Here is a 16854-nt window from a genome sequence, read left to right on the forward strand (position 1 = left end):
GTCTGGTGTTATCTGGCTTTCAATCCGCTCTCTTGAATTTGAATTCATTCTCTAATAAAAAAAAAAGAGGGGGTTTTTTTTTTTATTGCATATGAAATATTGTCCGCTTCGCAGAGGAAGTCACCTGGAGAATGGACATATCACTTTTTTAGCCACTTCGCAGCTTTCACACCCTGGAACAATGTTTAAAAGGCATCATTCCAGCATTTACCGCCATTGAGTAGCCCTTTATAATAATGTAATGTGCTGTAATAAGTTTTGCCAAATTAGTTTCCAAGTGAAATAGTATTGTGTTCTTTTCGTTCCCAGGAGCCTGTGTTTTGGGAGGATGGGTTCTTCCAAATATCTTTTGGCTTCGACGGACAATGGATTTATAAACTGCTGGGACCTCCTTACTTGCAGCTGTAGGTATATAGTGTGTGAATAAAGTGTAATGTCACCAATTACCAGGACCGCATGTAACCAGCTGCAGAGGATCGGGTCATTGCCGCCCGTGTGATGATTGTCGGTCACCCTCCCCTCGGGGTGGTTACAAGATCCGAGGCAGGACCACTCTCACCTTCCTGCTGTCCTTGTCCTGGCTATCTTACATAGGCTTGTGTCTGGTTATGGTGGCGGTTTCGGAGGCTCTGGGGAGGTGACCGGTTCTGATTAGTAAGGCTACGTAGCCATGATGAGTTTTTGACTCTGCATCATTGCTGCATCAAAAATAGTGTCTTACAGTTCCAGCAGGGTGGATGGGATTAGAAAAATCATGCCCACGGTTTCAAATCCACAACATGTCAATTTCTCCTTCAGGTACGCGTTGTTTTATTTGCAGATTTTACCAGTAGAATTGCGTTAAATGCAAAAAATCTGCAGATAAAAACTCACACATGTGTTTAGTGCATTTCCCCAGCGGCTACGGATCCAAAACAGTGATCTGCACGTGACGGTCAAAGCCAAATTCCAGGGAGCGTGAAAAACCAAACATTGTTTAAACCACAACACAACCACGAGAAACAATGGAAAAATGCAAGTGCTTCACTAAAGTCTAGAAATGCTGCCGAAAATCTTATGCATCTAAAGCTCATTGCGGGAACGTGGCCGAATTTAGAAAAACTCCTCAATAATACTCAGTTACTGCTTCCAAAAAGCTCCCGCCCCACGAGCCTTCACTGTGTCCTTCAAGAAAGAAGTTGGAGCTCGCGTAAGGAAATGTATAGTTGTTTTATATACTGTACTTAGTATCCATCAAATATATGCAATTGTTACATTAAAGGGTGATCATACATCATTTTCCCGAAAAATTGCCACAAATATCACCTGAATATAATTATTACATATATGTGAATTAAAGCATGTCTTTCTATGCTGCGGTGTAACAGGTTGATATGTAATGAATTTATTTTTTAAAGTGGTCACATAGTGCGCATGTTGTAAACCCCACAGGTAACCTGTATTCACCTGCTTGAGCAAGGGGTGCTCCCCGAAATCACACAGTCTGGGAGAGCGCTCTATTTTATCTGGTGTCAGGCAGCTGCACTTTGGCTAAAAGAGAAACTCTACATGAAAGACTGAGGGTGGTTATAGTGTGACCACTTTGTCTGTAAAATGTGATGTATGATCATGCTTTCTGCTGACATTTGCATGTTTTTGGATGCGAGTAGTATATAAAAGCAATTAACTGAGGTTTATGCATGGACCATAAGAGAAAACCGAAAAAATGGACACTAGCTAATTAAACATAATATAAACTTTAATTGTAAATATTTTAAGAACACGTAATAAAAATTTGGTAGTAGATGCAACAAAGAAAGTGATAAAGAACAACCTAGTATTGCATCAGAGAAACAGGAAACACGAATAACACTGAGAAAGACCACAGGATAATAACGAACGGCTAGAACAGAGAATCAAACAATTCTATCAAAAAGTCAAAATGGCCTGATTCATGAAGCTAGAGTGATATATATATATATATATATATATATATATATATATATATATATATATATATATATATATATATATATATATATATATATATATATATATATATATATATATATATATATATATATATATATATACACACATGCTCAATGTATCAAACAAATGATTGAATCATAAAAAGTGCCAAAGTGCAAATTTCTCCTGTTACCGTTGGTAAAATAAAACAAATTGGATCTGAAGTTAAAATTTTGTGAAAAAAAGTTATGTTCAATTTTTTTTAACCCCTTCATGACCCAGCCTATTTTGACCTTAAAGACCTTGCCGTTTTTTGCAATTCTGACCAGTGTCCCTTTATGAGGTAATAACTCGGGAACGCTTCAATGGATCCTAGCGGTTCTGAGATTGTTTTTTCGTGACATATTGGGCTTCGTGTTAGTGGTAAATTTAGGTCAATAAATTCTGCGTTTATTTGTGATAAAAACGGAACTTTGGCGAAAATTTCGCAATTTTCACATTTTTAATTTTTATTCTGTTAAACCAGAGAGTTATGTGACACAAAATAGTTAATAAATAACATTTCCCACACGTCTACTCTACATCAGCCCAATTTTGGAAACAAAATTTTTTTTTGCTAGGAAGTTATAAGGGTTAAAATTTGACCAGCGATTTCTAATTTTTACAACGAAATTTACAAAACCATTTTTTTTAGGGACCACCTCACATTTGAAGTCAGTTTGAGGGGTCTATATGGCTGAAAATACCCAAAAGTGACACCATTCTACAAAACTGCACCCCTCAAGGTGCACAAAACCACATTCAAGAATTTTATTAACCCTTCAGGTGCTTCACAGCAGCAGAAGCAACATGGAAGGAAAAAATGAACATTTAACTTTTTAGTCCAAAAATGATTTTTCAGCAACAATTTTTTTATTTTCCCAATGGTAAAAGGAGAAACTGAACAACGAAAGTTGTTGTCCAATTTGTCCTGAGGATGCTGATACCTCATATGTGGGGGTAAACCACTGTTTGGGCGCACGGCAGGGCTTGGAAGGGAAGGAGCGCCATTTGACTTTTTGAATGAAAAATTGGCTGCACTCTTTAGTGGACACCATGTCACGTTTGGAGAGCACCCGTGTGCCTAAAAATTGGAGCTCCCCCACAAGTGACCCCATTTTGGAAACTAGACGCCCCAAGGAACTTATGTAGATGCCTAGTGAGCCCTTTAAACCCCCAGGTGCTTCACAAATTGATCCGTAAAAATGAAAAAGTACTTTTTTTTCACAAAAAAATTCTTTTAGCCTCAAATTTTTCATTTTCACATGGACAACAGGATAAAATGGATCCTAAAATTTGTTGAGCAATTTCTCCCGAGTACGCCTATACCTCATATGTGGGGGTAAACCACTGTTTGGGCACACGGCAGGGCTCGGAAGGGAAGGCGCGCCTTTTGACTTTTTGAATGGAAAATTAGCTCCAATTGTTAGCGGACACCATGTCGCGTTTGGAGAGCCCCTGTGTTCCTTTGCATTGGAGCTCCCCCACAAGTGACCCCATTTTGGAAACTAGACCCCCCAAGGAACTTATCTAGATGCATATTGAGCACTTTAAACCCCCAGGTGCTTCACAGAAGTTTATAATGCAGAGCCATGAAAATAAAAAATAATTTTTCTTTTCTTAAAAATGATTTTTTAGCCTGGAATTTCCTATTTTGCCAATGGTAATAGGAGAAATTGGACCACAAATGTTGTCCAGTTTGTCCTGAGTACGCAGATACCCCATATGTGGGGGTAAACCACTGTTTGGGCGCACGGCAGGGCTCAGAAGGGAAGGCACGCCATTTGGCTTTTTAAATGGAAAATTAGCTCCAATCATTAGCGGACACCATGTCGCGTTTGGAGAGCCCCTGTGTGCCTAAACATTGGAGATCCCCCACAAATGACCCCATTTTGGAAACTAGACCCCCAAAGGAACTAATCTAGATGTGTGGTGAGCACTTTGAACCCTCAAGTGCTTCACAGAAGTTTATAACGCAGAGCCATGAAAATAAAAAAAAAAAAATTATTTTCTCAAAAATGATTTTTTAGCCCACAATTTTTTATTTTCCCAAGGGTAACAGGAGAAATTTGTCCCCAAAAGTTGTTGTCCAGTTTCTCCGGAGTACGCTGATACCCCATATGTGGGGGTAAACCACTGTTTAGGCACATGCTGGGGCTCGGAAGTGAAGTAGTGACGTTTTGAAATGCAGACTTTGATGGAATGCTCTGTGGGCGTCACGTTGCGTTTGCAGAGCCCCTGATGTGGCTAAACAGTAGAAACCCCCCACAAGTGAACCCATTTTGGAAACTAGACCCCGAAAGGAACTTATCTAGGTGTGAGGTGAGCACTTTGAACCCCCAAGTGCTTCACAGAAGTTTATAACGCAGAGCCGTGAAAATAATAAATACGTTTTCTTTCCTCAAAAATAATTTTTTAGCCCAGAATTTTTTTTTTTCCCAAGGGTTACAGGAGATATTGGACCACAAAAGTTGTTGTCCAGTTTCTCCTGAGTAAGCTGATACCCCATGTGTGGGGGTAAACCACTGTTTGGGCACACGTCGGGGTTCAGAAGGGAAGTAGTGACTTTTGAAATGCAGACTTTGATGGAATGGTCTGCGGACGTCACGTTGCGTTTGCAGAGCCCCTGGTGTGCCTAAACAGTAGAAACCCCCCACAAGTGACCCCATTTTGGAAACTAGACCCCCCCAAGGAACTTATCTAGATATGTGGTGAGCACTTTTAACCCCCAAGTGCTTCACAGACGTTTACAACGCAGAGCCGTGAAAATAAAAAATCATTTTTCTTTCCTCAAAAATGATGTTTTAGCAAGCAATTTTTTATTTTCTCAAGGTTAACAGGAGAAATTGGACCCCAATAATTGTTGCACAGTTTGTCCTGAGTATGCTGGTACCCCATATGTGGGGGTGAACTACTGTTTGGGCACACGTCGGGGCTCGGAAGTGAGGGAGCACCATTTGACTTTTTGAATACAAGATTGGCTGGAATCAATGGTGACGCCATGTTGCGTTTGGAGACCCCCTGATGTGCCTAAACAGTGGAAACCTCTCAATTCTAACTCCACCACTAACCCCAACACACCCCTAACCCTAATCCCAACTGTAGCCATAACCCTAATCACAACCCTAACCCCAGCACACCCCTAAACACAACCCTAACCCCAACACACTCCTAACCCTAACCACAACCCTAATTCCAACCCAACCCTAACCCTAAGGCTATGTGCCCACGTTGCGGATTCGTGTGAGATTTTTCAGCATCATTTTTTAAAAATCCGCGGGTAAAAGGCACTGCGTTTTACCTGCGGATTTTCCGCGGATTGCCAGTGTTTTTTGTGCGGATTTCACCTGTGGATTCCTATTGAGGAACAGGTGTAAAACGCTGCGGAATCCGCACAAAGAATTGACATGCTGCGGAAAATACAACACAGCGTTTCCACGCGGTATTTTCCGCACCATGGGCACAGCGGATTTGGTTTTCCATATGTTTACATGGTACTGTAAACCTGATGGAACACTGCTGCGGATCCGCAGCCAAATCCGCACTGTGTGCACATAGCCTAATTCTAAAGGTATGTGCACACACTGCGGAAAACGCTGCGGATCCGCAGCAGTTTCCCATGAGTTTACAGTTCAATGTAAACCTATGGGAAACAAAAATCGCTGTACACATGCTGCGGAAAAACTGCACGGAAACGCAGCGGTTTACATTCCGCAGCATGTCACTTCTTTCTGCGGATTCCGCAGCGGTTTTACAACTGCTTCAATAGAAAATCGCAGTTGTAAAACCGCAGTGAAATGCGCAGAAAAACCGCGGTAAATCCGCGATAAATCCACAGCGGTTTAGCACTGCGGATTTATCAAATCCTCTGCGGAAAAATCCGCAGAGGACCAGAATACGTGTGCACATACCGAACCCTACCCCTAACCCTACCCCTCACCCTACCCCAACATTAGTGGAACAAAAAAAAAAAAAAAATTCTTTATTTTTTTTTAATGTCCCTACCTATGGGGGTGACAAAGGGGGGGGGGGGGGTCATTTACTATTTTTTTTATTTTGATCACTGAGATAGGCTATATCTGAGTGATCAAAACTCACTTTGGAACGAATCTGCCGGCCGGCAGATTCGGCGGGCGCACTGCACATGCGCCCGCCATTTTGGAAGATGGCGGCACCCAGGAAAGAAGACGGACGGACCCCGGGAGGCTAGGTAAGTATAAGGGGGGAAGAGATCAGGGCACGGAGGGGGGCTGGTCGGAGCACGGGGGGGTGGATCGGAGCACGGGGGGGTGGATCGGAACATGGGGTGGATTGGAGCACGGGGTGGGGGATCGCTGTGCGGGGGGGTGGATCGGAGCACGGGGGGGTGGATCTGAGTGCGGGGGGGTTTGATTGGAGCACGGGGGGTGTGATTGGAGCACGGGGGAAGCGGACAGGAGGACGGGGGAGCGGAGCACAGGACGGAGGGGAGCGGACCACAGATCGGGGGGCTGGGGGGGCGATCGGTGGGGTGGGGGCACATTAGTGTTTCCAGCCATGGCCGATGATATTGCAGCATCGGCCATGGCTGGATTGTAATATTTCACCAGTTTTTTAGGTGAAATATTACAAATCGCTCTGATTGGCAGTTTCACTTTTAACAGCCAATCAGAGCGATCGTAGCCACGGGGGGGGGGTGAAGCCACCCCCCCCTGGGCTAAACTACCACTCCCCCTGTCCCTGCAGGCTGGGTGAAATTGGAGTTAACCCTTTCACCGGATCTGCAGGGACGCGATCTTTCTGTGACACAGCATATGCGTCACAGGTCGGATTGGCACCGACTTTCATGACGCATACGCTGTGTCACAGGTCGGGAAGGGGTTAAACATTCCAAAAATTCCTGTGAAGCACCTGAAGGGTTAATAAACTTTTTGAATGGTTTTGAGCACCTTGACTGGTGAAGTTTTTAGAATGGTGTCAGTTTTGGGCATGTTCTGTCATATAGACCCCTCAAAGTCACTTCGTGTGAGGTGGTCCCTAAAAAAAAAAAAAAGGTTTTGCAAATTTTGTTGTAAAAATGAGAAATTTCTGGTCAATTTTTAACCCTTATAACTTCCTAACAAAAAAAATTGTTTCCAAAGTTGTGGTAATGTAAAGCAGACATGTGGGTAATGTTAATTAACTAGTTTGTATGATATGACTCTAATTTAAGGGCATAAAAACTAAAAGTTTAAAAATTGCAAAATTTTCTAAATTTTCGCCAAATTTCCATTTTTTTCACAAATAAACGCAAGTCAAACCGAAGAAATTTTACAGTATCATAAAGTACAATATGTCACAAGAAAAGTCTCAGAATCACCAGGATCCGTTGAAGCGTTTCAGAGTTATGACCTCATAAAGGGACAGTGGTCAGAATTGAAAAAAATGGCCTGGTCAGGAAGTTGAAAACAGGCTTCGGGGTGAAGGGGTTAATTAGCTCGTGTCCATTTTTTTTCGGTTTTCTGTATTGTACATGGCAGAGCGTGGATCATTGTTTTGCCCCTTTTTTGGATTATGAACCATAAGAGGTCTAGAGCAGAGAACAAGCATGTACTGTACAGCACTCCCGATCAGGCCAGGGCTGCACGAGTGTATATATCGGACAAGTGCGCTCACACCAGTGTTATTCAGTAGGGCAGTGCTCATGACCAATTTTCTTTTTATTGACAATCTGTCTGAAAAAAAAAAAAAACATTCTGAAATCAGAAAACACTCACCCATTCAGGGCTATGAGTGCATGGGAAACATCAAACTGCGCTCGGATTACATCTGAGTGCAGTCTGATAACTGCGGACTCATAGTATGGAGAAGCTGGAGAAATGTTGTTCTCCTCTGCTCCAGATCACACTATGCTGACATGTCATTGGCATTATTGACCCAATTCTATCAGATGAGAGATTCTACAGTCCTGTGACCCCGGCTTTACTTGGGGGTTCTAGCAGTTAAAACCCCCTAGCAATCTGCTTTTTTGTGAAAAACCCTTTAAGGGAACCTGCCATGTGATTCATTCTGCCCTGAGCCACTGGCAACATGTATCACACTGGCGCTATCATTACCACCCGCTGTGTGTTACGGTATGTGCGCATGTTGGCAACATGTATCACACTGGCGCTATCATTACCACCCGCTGTGTGTTCGGTATGTGCGCATGTTGGCAACCTGTATCACACTGGCGCTATCATTACCACCCGCTGTGTGTTCGGTATGTGCGCATGTTGGCAACCTGTATCACACTGGCGCTATCATTACCACCCGCTGTGTGTTCGGTATGTGCGCATGTTGGCAACATGTATCACACTGGCGCTATCATTACCAACCGCTGTGTTACGGTATGTGCGCATGTTGGCAACATGTATCACACTGGCGCTATCATTACCAACCGCTGTGTTACGGTATGTGCGCATGTTGGCAACATGTATCACACTGGCGCTATCATTACCAACCGCTGTGTTACGGTATGTGCGCATGTTGGCAACATGTATCACACTGGCGCTATCATTACCAACCGCTGTGTTACGGTATGTGCGCATGTTGGCAACATGTATCACACTGGCGCTATCTTTACCACCCGCTGTGTTACGGTATGTGCGCATGTTGGCAACATGTATCACACTGGCGCTATCATTACCACCCGCTGTGTTACGGTATGTGCGCATGTTGGCAACATGTATCACACTGGCGCTATCATTACCACCCGCTGTGTGTTACGGTATGTGCGCTTGTTAAGTAGAATTGTAATAAAATTTCTGCGCCCAAACACTGCAATTTCTTGCGTCAGGAAGAGAAGTGTGATACCTGGACTCGTGCACACGCTGCTCATTTATCCTTCCAGTTTTAAATCTGCATCAATTCTTTCAGTATTTTTTACTCCGTCAAATGAATAGGGAAAATGCATGTAAAAAACATGCATGTTTTACTCAGCGTTTTTGTTACAAATTACATTTTTATAGTAATAGTTAGTGGCAGTCTGTCATGTCAGATAATACTGCTAATAGTGTTAGAAATGTGCCCAACCGGAGGAAATAAGCCGGACTTCTCCCTGGAGCTGCTGGCTTTCAGTTACTGCTCACAGTCGGGGGTTTGGCTGTCCTTGTGAAAAAACGTTCTAGCCTGAAGCCCTGAATTACTGGCTCTAATGAAGTGTTATATATAGTGCTATTCTAATCTAGAAGCGCCACATAACCTGGAGACTTTTATAGTAAAGTGTATTTTCTAAGTATGATATATTTTAGAGATTATTATGTAGTTGGTTGTTTGCAGTGTAAACTGTTGAATTCTAACTTTTCTTCTATATCTTCCCAGTAACATGGAAGGCTCAGCTTAATGCCGGTGTTCTGCAGCCCGACGCGCTTTCAGAATATATCGCTGCATTTTCTTCTGTTTCTGGAAGTTCAGCCAGTAAGTGCACACGGAGCAAAAATCACTTCTGCAATGCACAAAGCACCTTCACCTGCCGCACACACCATAATATTGCCATTCCATTAGAAATAAAAAAATATATATAAAAAAAATAATTGGAAGGGTTCCTGAAAATAAAAGAATAGTTTTAAGCCTGTGGGCGATCACCCTGGACATGGAGATAAATGTGGAACTGCTCGAAGCTGCACTCTTCTCCATATGTTGTGCCAGTATTATAGGGTTTTTTCTTCCTTCTGCAAAGTGTAGCCCAATTGGTGTAAAACGCAGGGCAGTAGTTCCTCCGCCTCTGTGGGTCCAGCGTTGGCTCCCCACCACTGCTCAGATCGTGGTGTGGCGGTGTCACATTGACAGCTCACATCACTGCAGTATAGCAGAGATCCGTGTTGGGCAGCGGACATCACCGATGACTAAAAATCAATGTGAAGTGACTGCTGCAGCCAAACACCAAGACCCGAGCAGTGATGGGGTGCTGACACTGGAACCGTGGAGGGCGGAGTGCCTGCCCTGTTGTTTTAGGTATTCTACAGCATGTGGGGTCCTTTTTTCTGAAAGTGGGAAAACCTCTTGGAATCAAAGGAGTCCATGGATTTATCTTTCAATCTGTTGCTGTATTCCCAATAAATCTTTGTTGTTTTTTATTCATTTTTATGCATTTGGGGAGTCAAGTGCTCTGGGCGTGACGGGGCACTTCCTGTGCTGTTCTTCCAGGTTATTTCCCTGCCTAGCACCGGTCTCTTTGGCGATTACTCATTGTCTTATTTTCAGGCTCCTGATGTTAGAGGGAATCTCCTGGGTTCCGGAAGTGCTCGGTTATGCCTGGAGCGCTGATGTAATTCTAGATAGAAGATATAAAGATGTCCTTGAGTTTGTATGCCCATATATCTGGCCTTGGGGTGTGTTGGGACACTGGTCTTGATGACCGATTCCCTTTACCAAGTATCTTCTTGCTGTTCTGTTGCTGTTAGTCCAATGTGGTAATGGGCACGTGTTATGGGGAACACCAAAGGCTATACTAGGTTGTGGACTGACACATTGTAAAGTGCTTTTTGTTCTATAAATCAGGTTGAAATTCCCATTGAACGCAGTCAGTTCAGTATCTTTACTTTTGTAACATTTAAGCTAAAAAGGGAGTTCATGTAAAGAAACCAGCCCTGACCACTCACAAATATAGTGGTGCAATTTTCTTTCTTTACAAAGTTAAATATGAAAGAACTCGAAATGGTCAGGAGATTTTTACTTTTATTGTCGCCATGAAAATGCAGTCAAATCTGCAGGCAGCATGTTTTAGAGGACGGAGTAATGCTGCAGTATAACCTGTGTTTTCCCCATTGTGTCACTGCTCTGTCTGTGGTCTCTCTGGTTCATGCTGTCCGTGCTATTATATATTCACCACTGTTTGCAGTGTTTCGCCACCTCCACCAGTAAATGAGTGCTAATGGAGGACACTTTTATTCATTCCTTATTTCTTCTTAGGACAACACTTTTTTAACATTGATTTTGGCTCATGTCCTCTGATGGCTCTAAAAACATGATTTTAATTCTATACATTTTTTTTTCAGTGTTTATCTTCAACCCTGCGGACCCCCTACCCCTTTATGTGCATGCCAATATCTGTCCGGGCACTGTGCAGTGGGCTGTGTTTGTGCCAAGAGATCTACCGGAAGTTTTCCATTCAAATAACCAAAAGTGGTTAAGTAAATCTCAGCTGTATTTCCTCACAGAAAAGCAGGTAACAAAAGCCAAAGTGCAGCTAAGTTTAGTTTTTTTAGTTCTTTATTCAGTTTTGAAAAGTCTACAACTTGAAATGTATTTGTCTATCCCAGTCTGATTACGGGGGACCGGTCTCCATGTCAGGTGTCGCCAGGTTTTCTCATTTTATTTTCACTACTCCCGAGGATTCCATATTCTTGTTTTTATGTAAATCTGCCTTATGGCTCTAGTGATATGGGCAATTTCATCAAGTGCCAATTTTTTTGTCCCACCAAGTGGGCATGGCCTCCAGCCGCCTTTGAGGGAGCGGTGCGTGTATATAGGCTGCTCTGCATTATTACATTGTGAGCGACACCTTCTATTGAGCACAAAAATCAGCACTTAAGTAGACGGCACACATCTTTGCAACTGTTTTTGTGGGTTTGTACGGAATACTCGGGAGAGTAGTGGGAATAACATTGGGGCAAATCCTGGCTACTCTTCACCTGATCACAGGTTCTCTTTAAAGTGATTCCAAATCAATATAGTTTTAAGTATTATTACTTTAGTATAATAAAACTTTTTGTGGTGCCATTTTCAGAAAGCCTTTTGCTCCAGCAAAATGGTGTCTGCGCATGCACAAGTGGCAACTATCGGCAAGTTACGCTCTTAATCTGTGCAAGCCCCGTCCTCTGGAAGGCCAGACTTTCCACTGGATGACTGTATAGGCTGTCCAGCGTACCAACTAGAAGGCATAATGTAGCCATCTACCAGGGGGCCGCTCTCTAAGGCACTTTTTTTGAAAGATTCCTTTGATCTTAAGCAAAAGGACGAGAAGTGATAAGGTATCATAAGGCTAGGTTCAGATTGCGTTAGTGCAATCCGTTTAGCGCATAGCGCCAGCGGATTGCGCTAACGCAATGTGTTTTAAAGGGGTCGCGTTAAACGTCCCCGCTCTCACAGATCTCTGATCTGCGAGAGCGGGGAACGGACCGCGGGCGCGCCTCGGACGCTGCAAGCAGCGTCCACGGCGCGCCACAAAACACCGGCACATCGCTAGCGCGTGCCGAAAATGGCACACGCTAGTGATGCGCGTCCCCATTGCTGTTAATGGGCGCGCTAACGGACGCGTTGCACGGCGTTAATTTCGCCGTGCAACGCTGTCCGTTAGCGCGGTCCCTTTAAGCAATGGGAACCTAGCCTTAAATCTTATGGAGAACCCAAGAACTCTGGCATTCCCCTACTTCTCCAAGTATCAGATGGAACCTTCCCCACTATGGAGAGTGCCAACCCGGCATAAGGAGGCTTGTAAGCCATGCACTGCTGCTCTGGGACTTTGAGTATGCAAATAGCCCCTTTAGAAAGGAAGATGGCTTGAGCTCATATTAATCTCAGCACCTTTTCAATAATTGAAGCACAAATAGGATAAAATATATAGTACAGCTATATTGCTTTAGAAACGATTTAAATAAATGCACAAATGAAATAATAAATTAGAACATGGAAAGCATAAAATAAAGTTTTTTCTAAATTAATTAAAGGGTTAAAGTGAACCTGTCATCAGGTCTGACAGTACAGAAACATGGTCCGATCATACCACAGCTCCTGGCGGGGGGGAAGCAATAAATGATACCGACCGGACTGCCGGGATCACAGCTGATTCTTTCTGTGAGCTAAAACCGTTCCCTGTGTGTATATTATTATATACACACACACATCTTCTGTGTACTGCCCAGGAGCTGGGTAATGATCAGACCATGTTCCTGCACGGTCAGACACGGCCATTTCACAGTACACAGCAGGGGCACATGTATAAGATTATCTCAGCACAGGAACATTTTATTTACACACATCAAATTTTGGAAATTCTTATTCTAAGATGTATTGATTTAAAATGAACTTTCTTTGTGGGAAAATACCTTTTAAATGTGTTATCGTAATCCTTGACTGCTAATTTATAATAGGACTTCCTTTAACCCCTTCCCGACATGCGCCGTACTAGTACTGCTCTGCGGGAACTGAGTTCCCACAAACCGCAGTACTAGTACGGCGGCACGATCGCGCGGGGTGTCAGCTGTACATGACAGCTGACACCCTGCAGCAATGCCTACAATCAGTGCTAGCGCCGTTCATGGGCATTAACCCCTCCGATGCCGCTGTCAGTAGTGACAGCGACATAGAGGGGCATCGCGCAGGGATGGGGGCTCCCTGCGCTCTGCCACCGAAACAACGCGATTCGATCGCGGTGTTATGGAAGGAGTCCCCAGATCCAAGATAGCCACGGGGCTCCTTCCGGGTCCTGAAGTGAGGTGGCTTCCCAGCCTCTGCTCAGAGCAGGCGCCGAAAAGCCTCCTGCACTGCCTGTCAGATCGCTGATCTGACACAGTGCTATGCAAAGTGTCAGATCAGCGATCTGATCTAATATAGTGATGTCCCACCCTGGGACAATGTTAGAAAGTGAAAAAAAAAATAGGATGTACAGGAAAAAAAGAAAAAAAAATTAAAAATTTCCCAATAAATCCATTTATTTATGTAAATTAAAAAAACACAATAAAAGTACACATTTGGTATCGCCACGTCCGCAACGACCCGCTCTATAAAACTATCCCACTAGTTAACCCCTTCAGTGAACACTGCAAAAAAATAAAAAACGAAGCAAAAAATAACGCTTTATTATCATACCGGCGGACAAAAAGTGGAATAACACGCGATCAAAAAGACAGATATAAATAACCATGGTACCGCTGAAAACGTCATCTTGTCCCGCAAAAAAAAAAGCCTCCATACAGCATGACCAGCAGAAAAATAAAAAAGTTATAGCTCTCCGAATAAAGCGATGCAAAAACAATTATAGGGTTAGGGTCAGCATCTACAGAATGCTGTAAATAAGCCCCTGATGCCAGTGGGCTTAGCTCACCTTCGATTTGGGGGGTGACTGGTTCCCTTTAAGTAATTCATGTTTTTTTTTTAAGTTTTTTTTTTAGGAATGGATCTTCTTGAAATATATCATATTTTTTATTTAATGTATATTTCATTTTTCTGTGAGCTGTTTAAAGTAGAAATCACATTGCAGGATTAGTCTTTTTTTTTTTTTTTTTTTTTTTATTGTTCCCAGCGTTACTTCTGTCATATTGAGCCTTTTTATATGCATTTTTCATTCATTGTTAGGGGTAGTTTTCCTCTCTGAACAGCCTGTATAAGGCTATGTTCCCACGATGAGTATTTGGTAAGACTGATGTTATGAATAAAGCCAAATTTCCATCAATATAAATGTCAGTCACCTCTTAAAAAAAACTCTTCTGCTAAATCTAGGATTCACTTTCTTAAGTTGCAGATTTTGTGCAGCATTTCTGCACCTACTAGACATTTGGTTACTTGCGTTTTTCATGGTACTTTTGAGTGCATTTTTTTTCTATGTATTTTTATTGCGTCTTTAACGCTGCCGTTTATCTTTGCAGTATGTCCCATTGTAAATAAAGCTGCTTTGTTTCAAGTATCCTGCTATTTGGCTTTCACAATACTTTATTGATCATCTATACTGATTACGAGCGTCTTCGGAGCGCACAATGGTCTGCTTCCTTTGCACCCTGCACTCCAGTCCATCCCCCTCATCAAGGCTGGCATGGTTAACTCCAGTTTTGATGAATCGTGCATTTACTATTTTAATAATTTGTTTTCGGGGAGCAAACTGTACTCTTGTCTATAAACATAATGGTCTTTATTCTTTCAGGATCTGATGACATTTAGTACAAAAACTCCAGAGAAGAAGTTAATACCTTTAGGCAAACAGGTATGTGTTGATCTTTTTAGGTTTAAGAAGTGTCATCTTATACATGCAGTCTGATGTGTGGGCATCTAGGTATAGAGAAGGCAAAGAGAACCTGAGCAGAATGATATAAATTTGTTTTGTTGGGAAAATGTGTTCTAACTTTTTTTTTATTCACTGAAATCCTTGGTGTTTACATGCACTCGAGGCCAGTGGGTGGTCCCACTCCATGATTGACCCAAGAAAGACTTTCAGCCCACTGCACACTTATGCATAAGAACATTGACTAAAAACAAGGTTTACTGAGACTTCTCCCACATAAGATTGATCTATGTATCTGCTCCTCCTGCTCTATAATATCCTGCCTGCAGATCAGATACCAATTTCATCATTCAGCAAGAGCTGGGGAGGAGATCAGTGCAATAGGGTTTAACCAACCACCAGTATATAAGTAGGGAGTGCTGCTCGCCTATTAGGGTAGTGTACCTACACCATGGGGAAGTCGGCTACTGCAGATCCACTGGTCGCAAAATCAGAAGAATGCTGTTATGTTATATTAAGAGTTTTTTGCAGAAAGGGATCTAGGACACGCAAGAGGTAAAAGAAATGCGGTTTTATTGGTGCATTTTGAAGTTATCAAGCTTCTTCCTCACGATACAACCACAATCTGTGATTCTGACACTCCATTTTACAAATATTGACACCAAAGATGTGTCGGAGAATTTGATATAAATGGGTGATGAAGAATTACATTTTTACCACACAAAAAAAATTGTTTTATCCCCAAATTTTATATTGTCAAATGGGTAAAAATGGCACCAAAATTTGTCCCACAATTTCTGCTGAATGTAGAAATACCCCATATGTGGCTGTACAGTACTGCTTAGCTGCACAGTGAGTCTGGGAGGGACGGAGCGCTATTTGCCTCCTGGAGTGCAGATTTTCCTAGAATAGTCTGCAGACTCCATATACAGAGCCCCTAAGTGTCGAAGTGCAGTAACTCCCCCCTTGAGTGACCTAGTTTGGAAATTTATCTACAGGTATAGTGACAATTTTGACCCCCATGTTTGCCTGAAACAAGCCGCAGTTGATGTTACTTAGTGAAAATTTGCAAATCTGCCGTTGTAGTGACCAGTATGTTGTTCTGTCCATACTTTTTGCCCAGTTCATGCTTCTGGAGACATGAACCCTGTAAATTTAGCGCACTCTCAGAAACAGAAATTCTAAACATGGATGATGACTGTTCAGAAGAAGGGGGGCATTTGGATTTGGGAGCTCAAAATTTGCTTGTTTCTTTTGAGGTTTGGGGGAGCCATAGTGCTTTTCCAGAGTCTTTGTGCTAACAATAACATTGAAGCCCCCTATATTTCAATTTGCAGATGACCTGAGTGGAGATTTGCTTTTTTTGTGGATTGAGTTGAGGCTTTTATTGTGAACATTTTACATAACATTTATCCGTCGCTCTACGCTGAGCACTTACTTTGGGGTTTCCATTTCAATTTCCAAACAATGTGATTCCGATAAAGCCCTGAGGGATCCATTCACAATAATGCTGCAGCAGAGTTACTCTGGGCTCCGTCAGGCTTCTTCAGTGGCTTCCTTCTTTTCAGAAGTGCACAAAACTGTGGACAAGTCATTTTTAAGCACTCCTATAAAGACCACAGTGCGTCTATCTGCCTCATTATAGGAATCTGATTTGCTTATCACAGAGACCCCGGAGTAAGCGCTCCGTGCCGAGCGCAGGATAAATGTGCGCTGAGCCTTACTGCGTTCTTTGGGAGTCAGAATGAAAAAATCAGCAGATGATGAATTGGTTTTATTTATTTTTTACAATGTTCCTCTTGCGGTATAAGTGATTAGACAACGTAATTCTTCAGGTCGATGCCAGATTTATATCGTGGTTTTTTTTTTTATGTTTTCATTCTATCACACACTAAATAATGCTTTTTTGCAAAACAAAATTTTTGCATCGC

The 16854-nt window shown here is 42.6% G+C and overlaps 1 protein-coding gene across 1 annotated transcript in view; it reads left to right on the plus strand.

The window, feature by feature from the left end:
• Window positions 1-16854, plus strand: part of WDR75 (WD repeat domain 75) — a 121116-nt gene that overhangs the window by 96909 nt on the left and 7353 nt on the right. The window contains exons 15-18 of the mRNA XM_069733844.1: window positions 310-404; window positions 9310-9405; window positions 10986-11155; window positions 14846-14905. Of these exons, the coding sequence (XP_069589945.1) occupies window positions 310-404; window positions 9310-9405; window positions 10986-11155; window positions 14846-14905 (421 nt within the window). The remainder of the gene's footprint in view (window positions 1-309; window positions 405-9309; window positions 9406-10985; window positions 11156-14845; window positions 14906-16854) is intronic.

This window comes from Ranitomeya imitator, chromosome 7 (assembly GCF_032444005.1).
Source record: "Ranitomeya imitator isolate aRanImi1 chromosome 7, aRanImi1.pri, whole genome shotgun sequence".
NCBI lineage: Eukaryota > Metazoa > Chordata > Amphibia > Anura > Dendrobatidae > Ranitomeya > Ranitomeya imitator.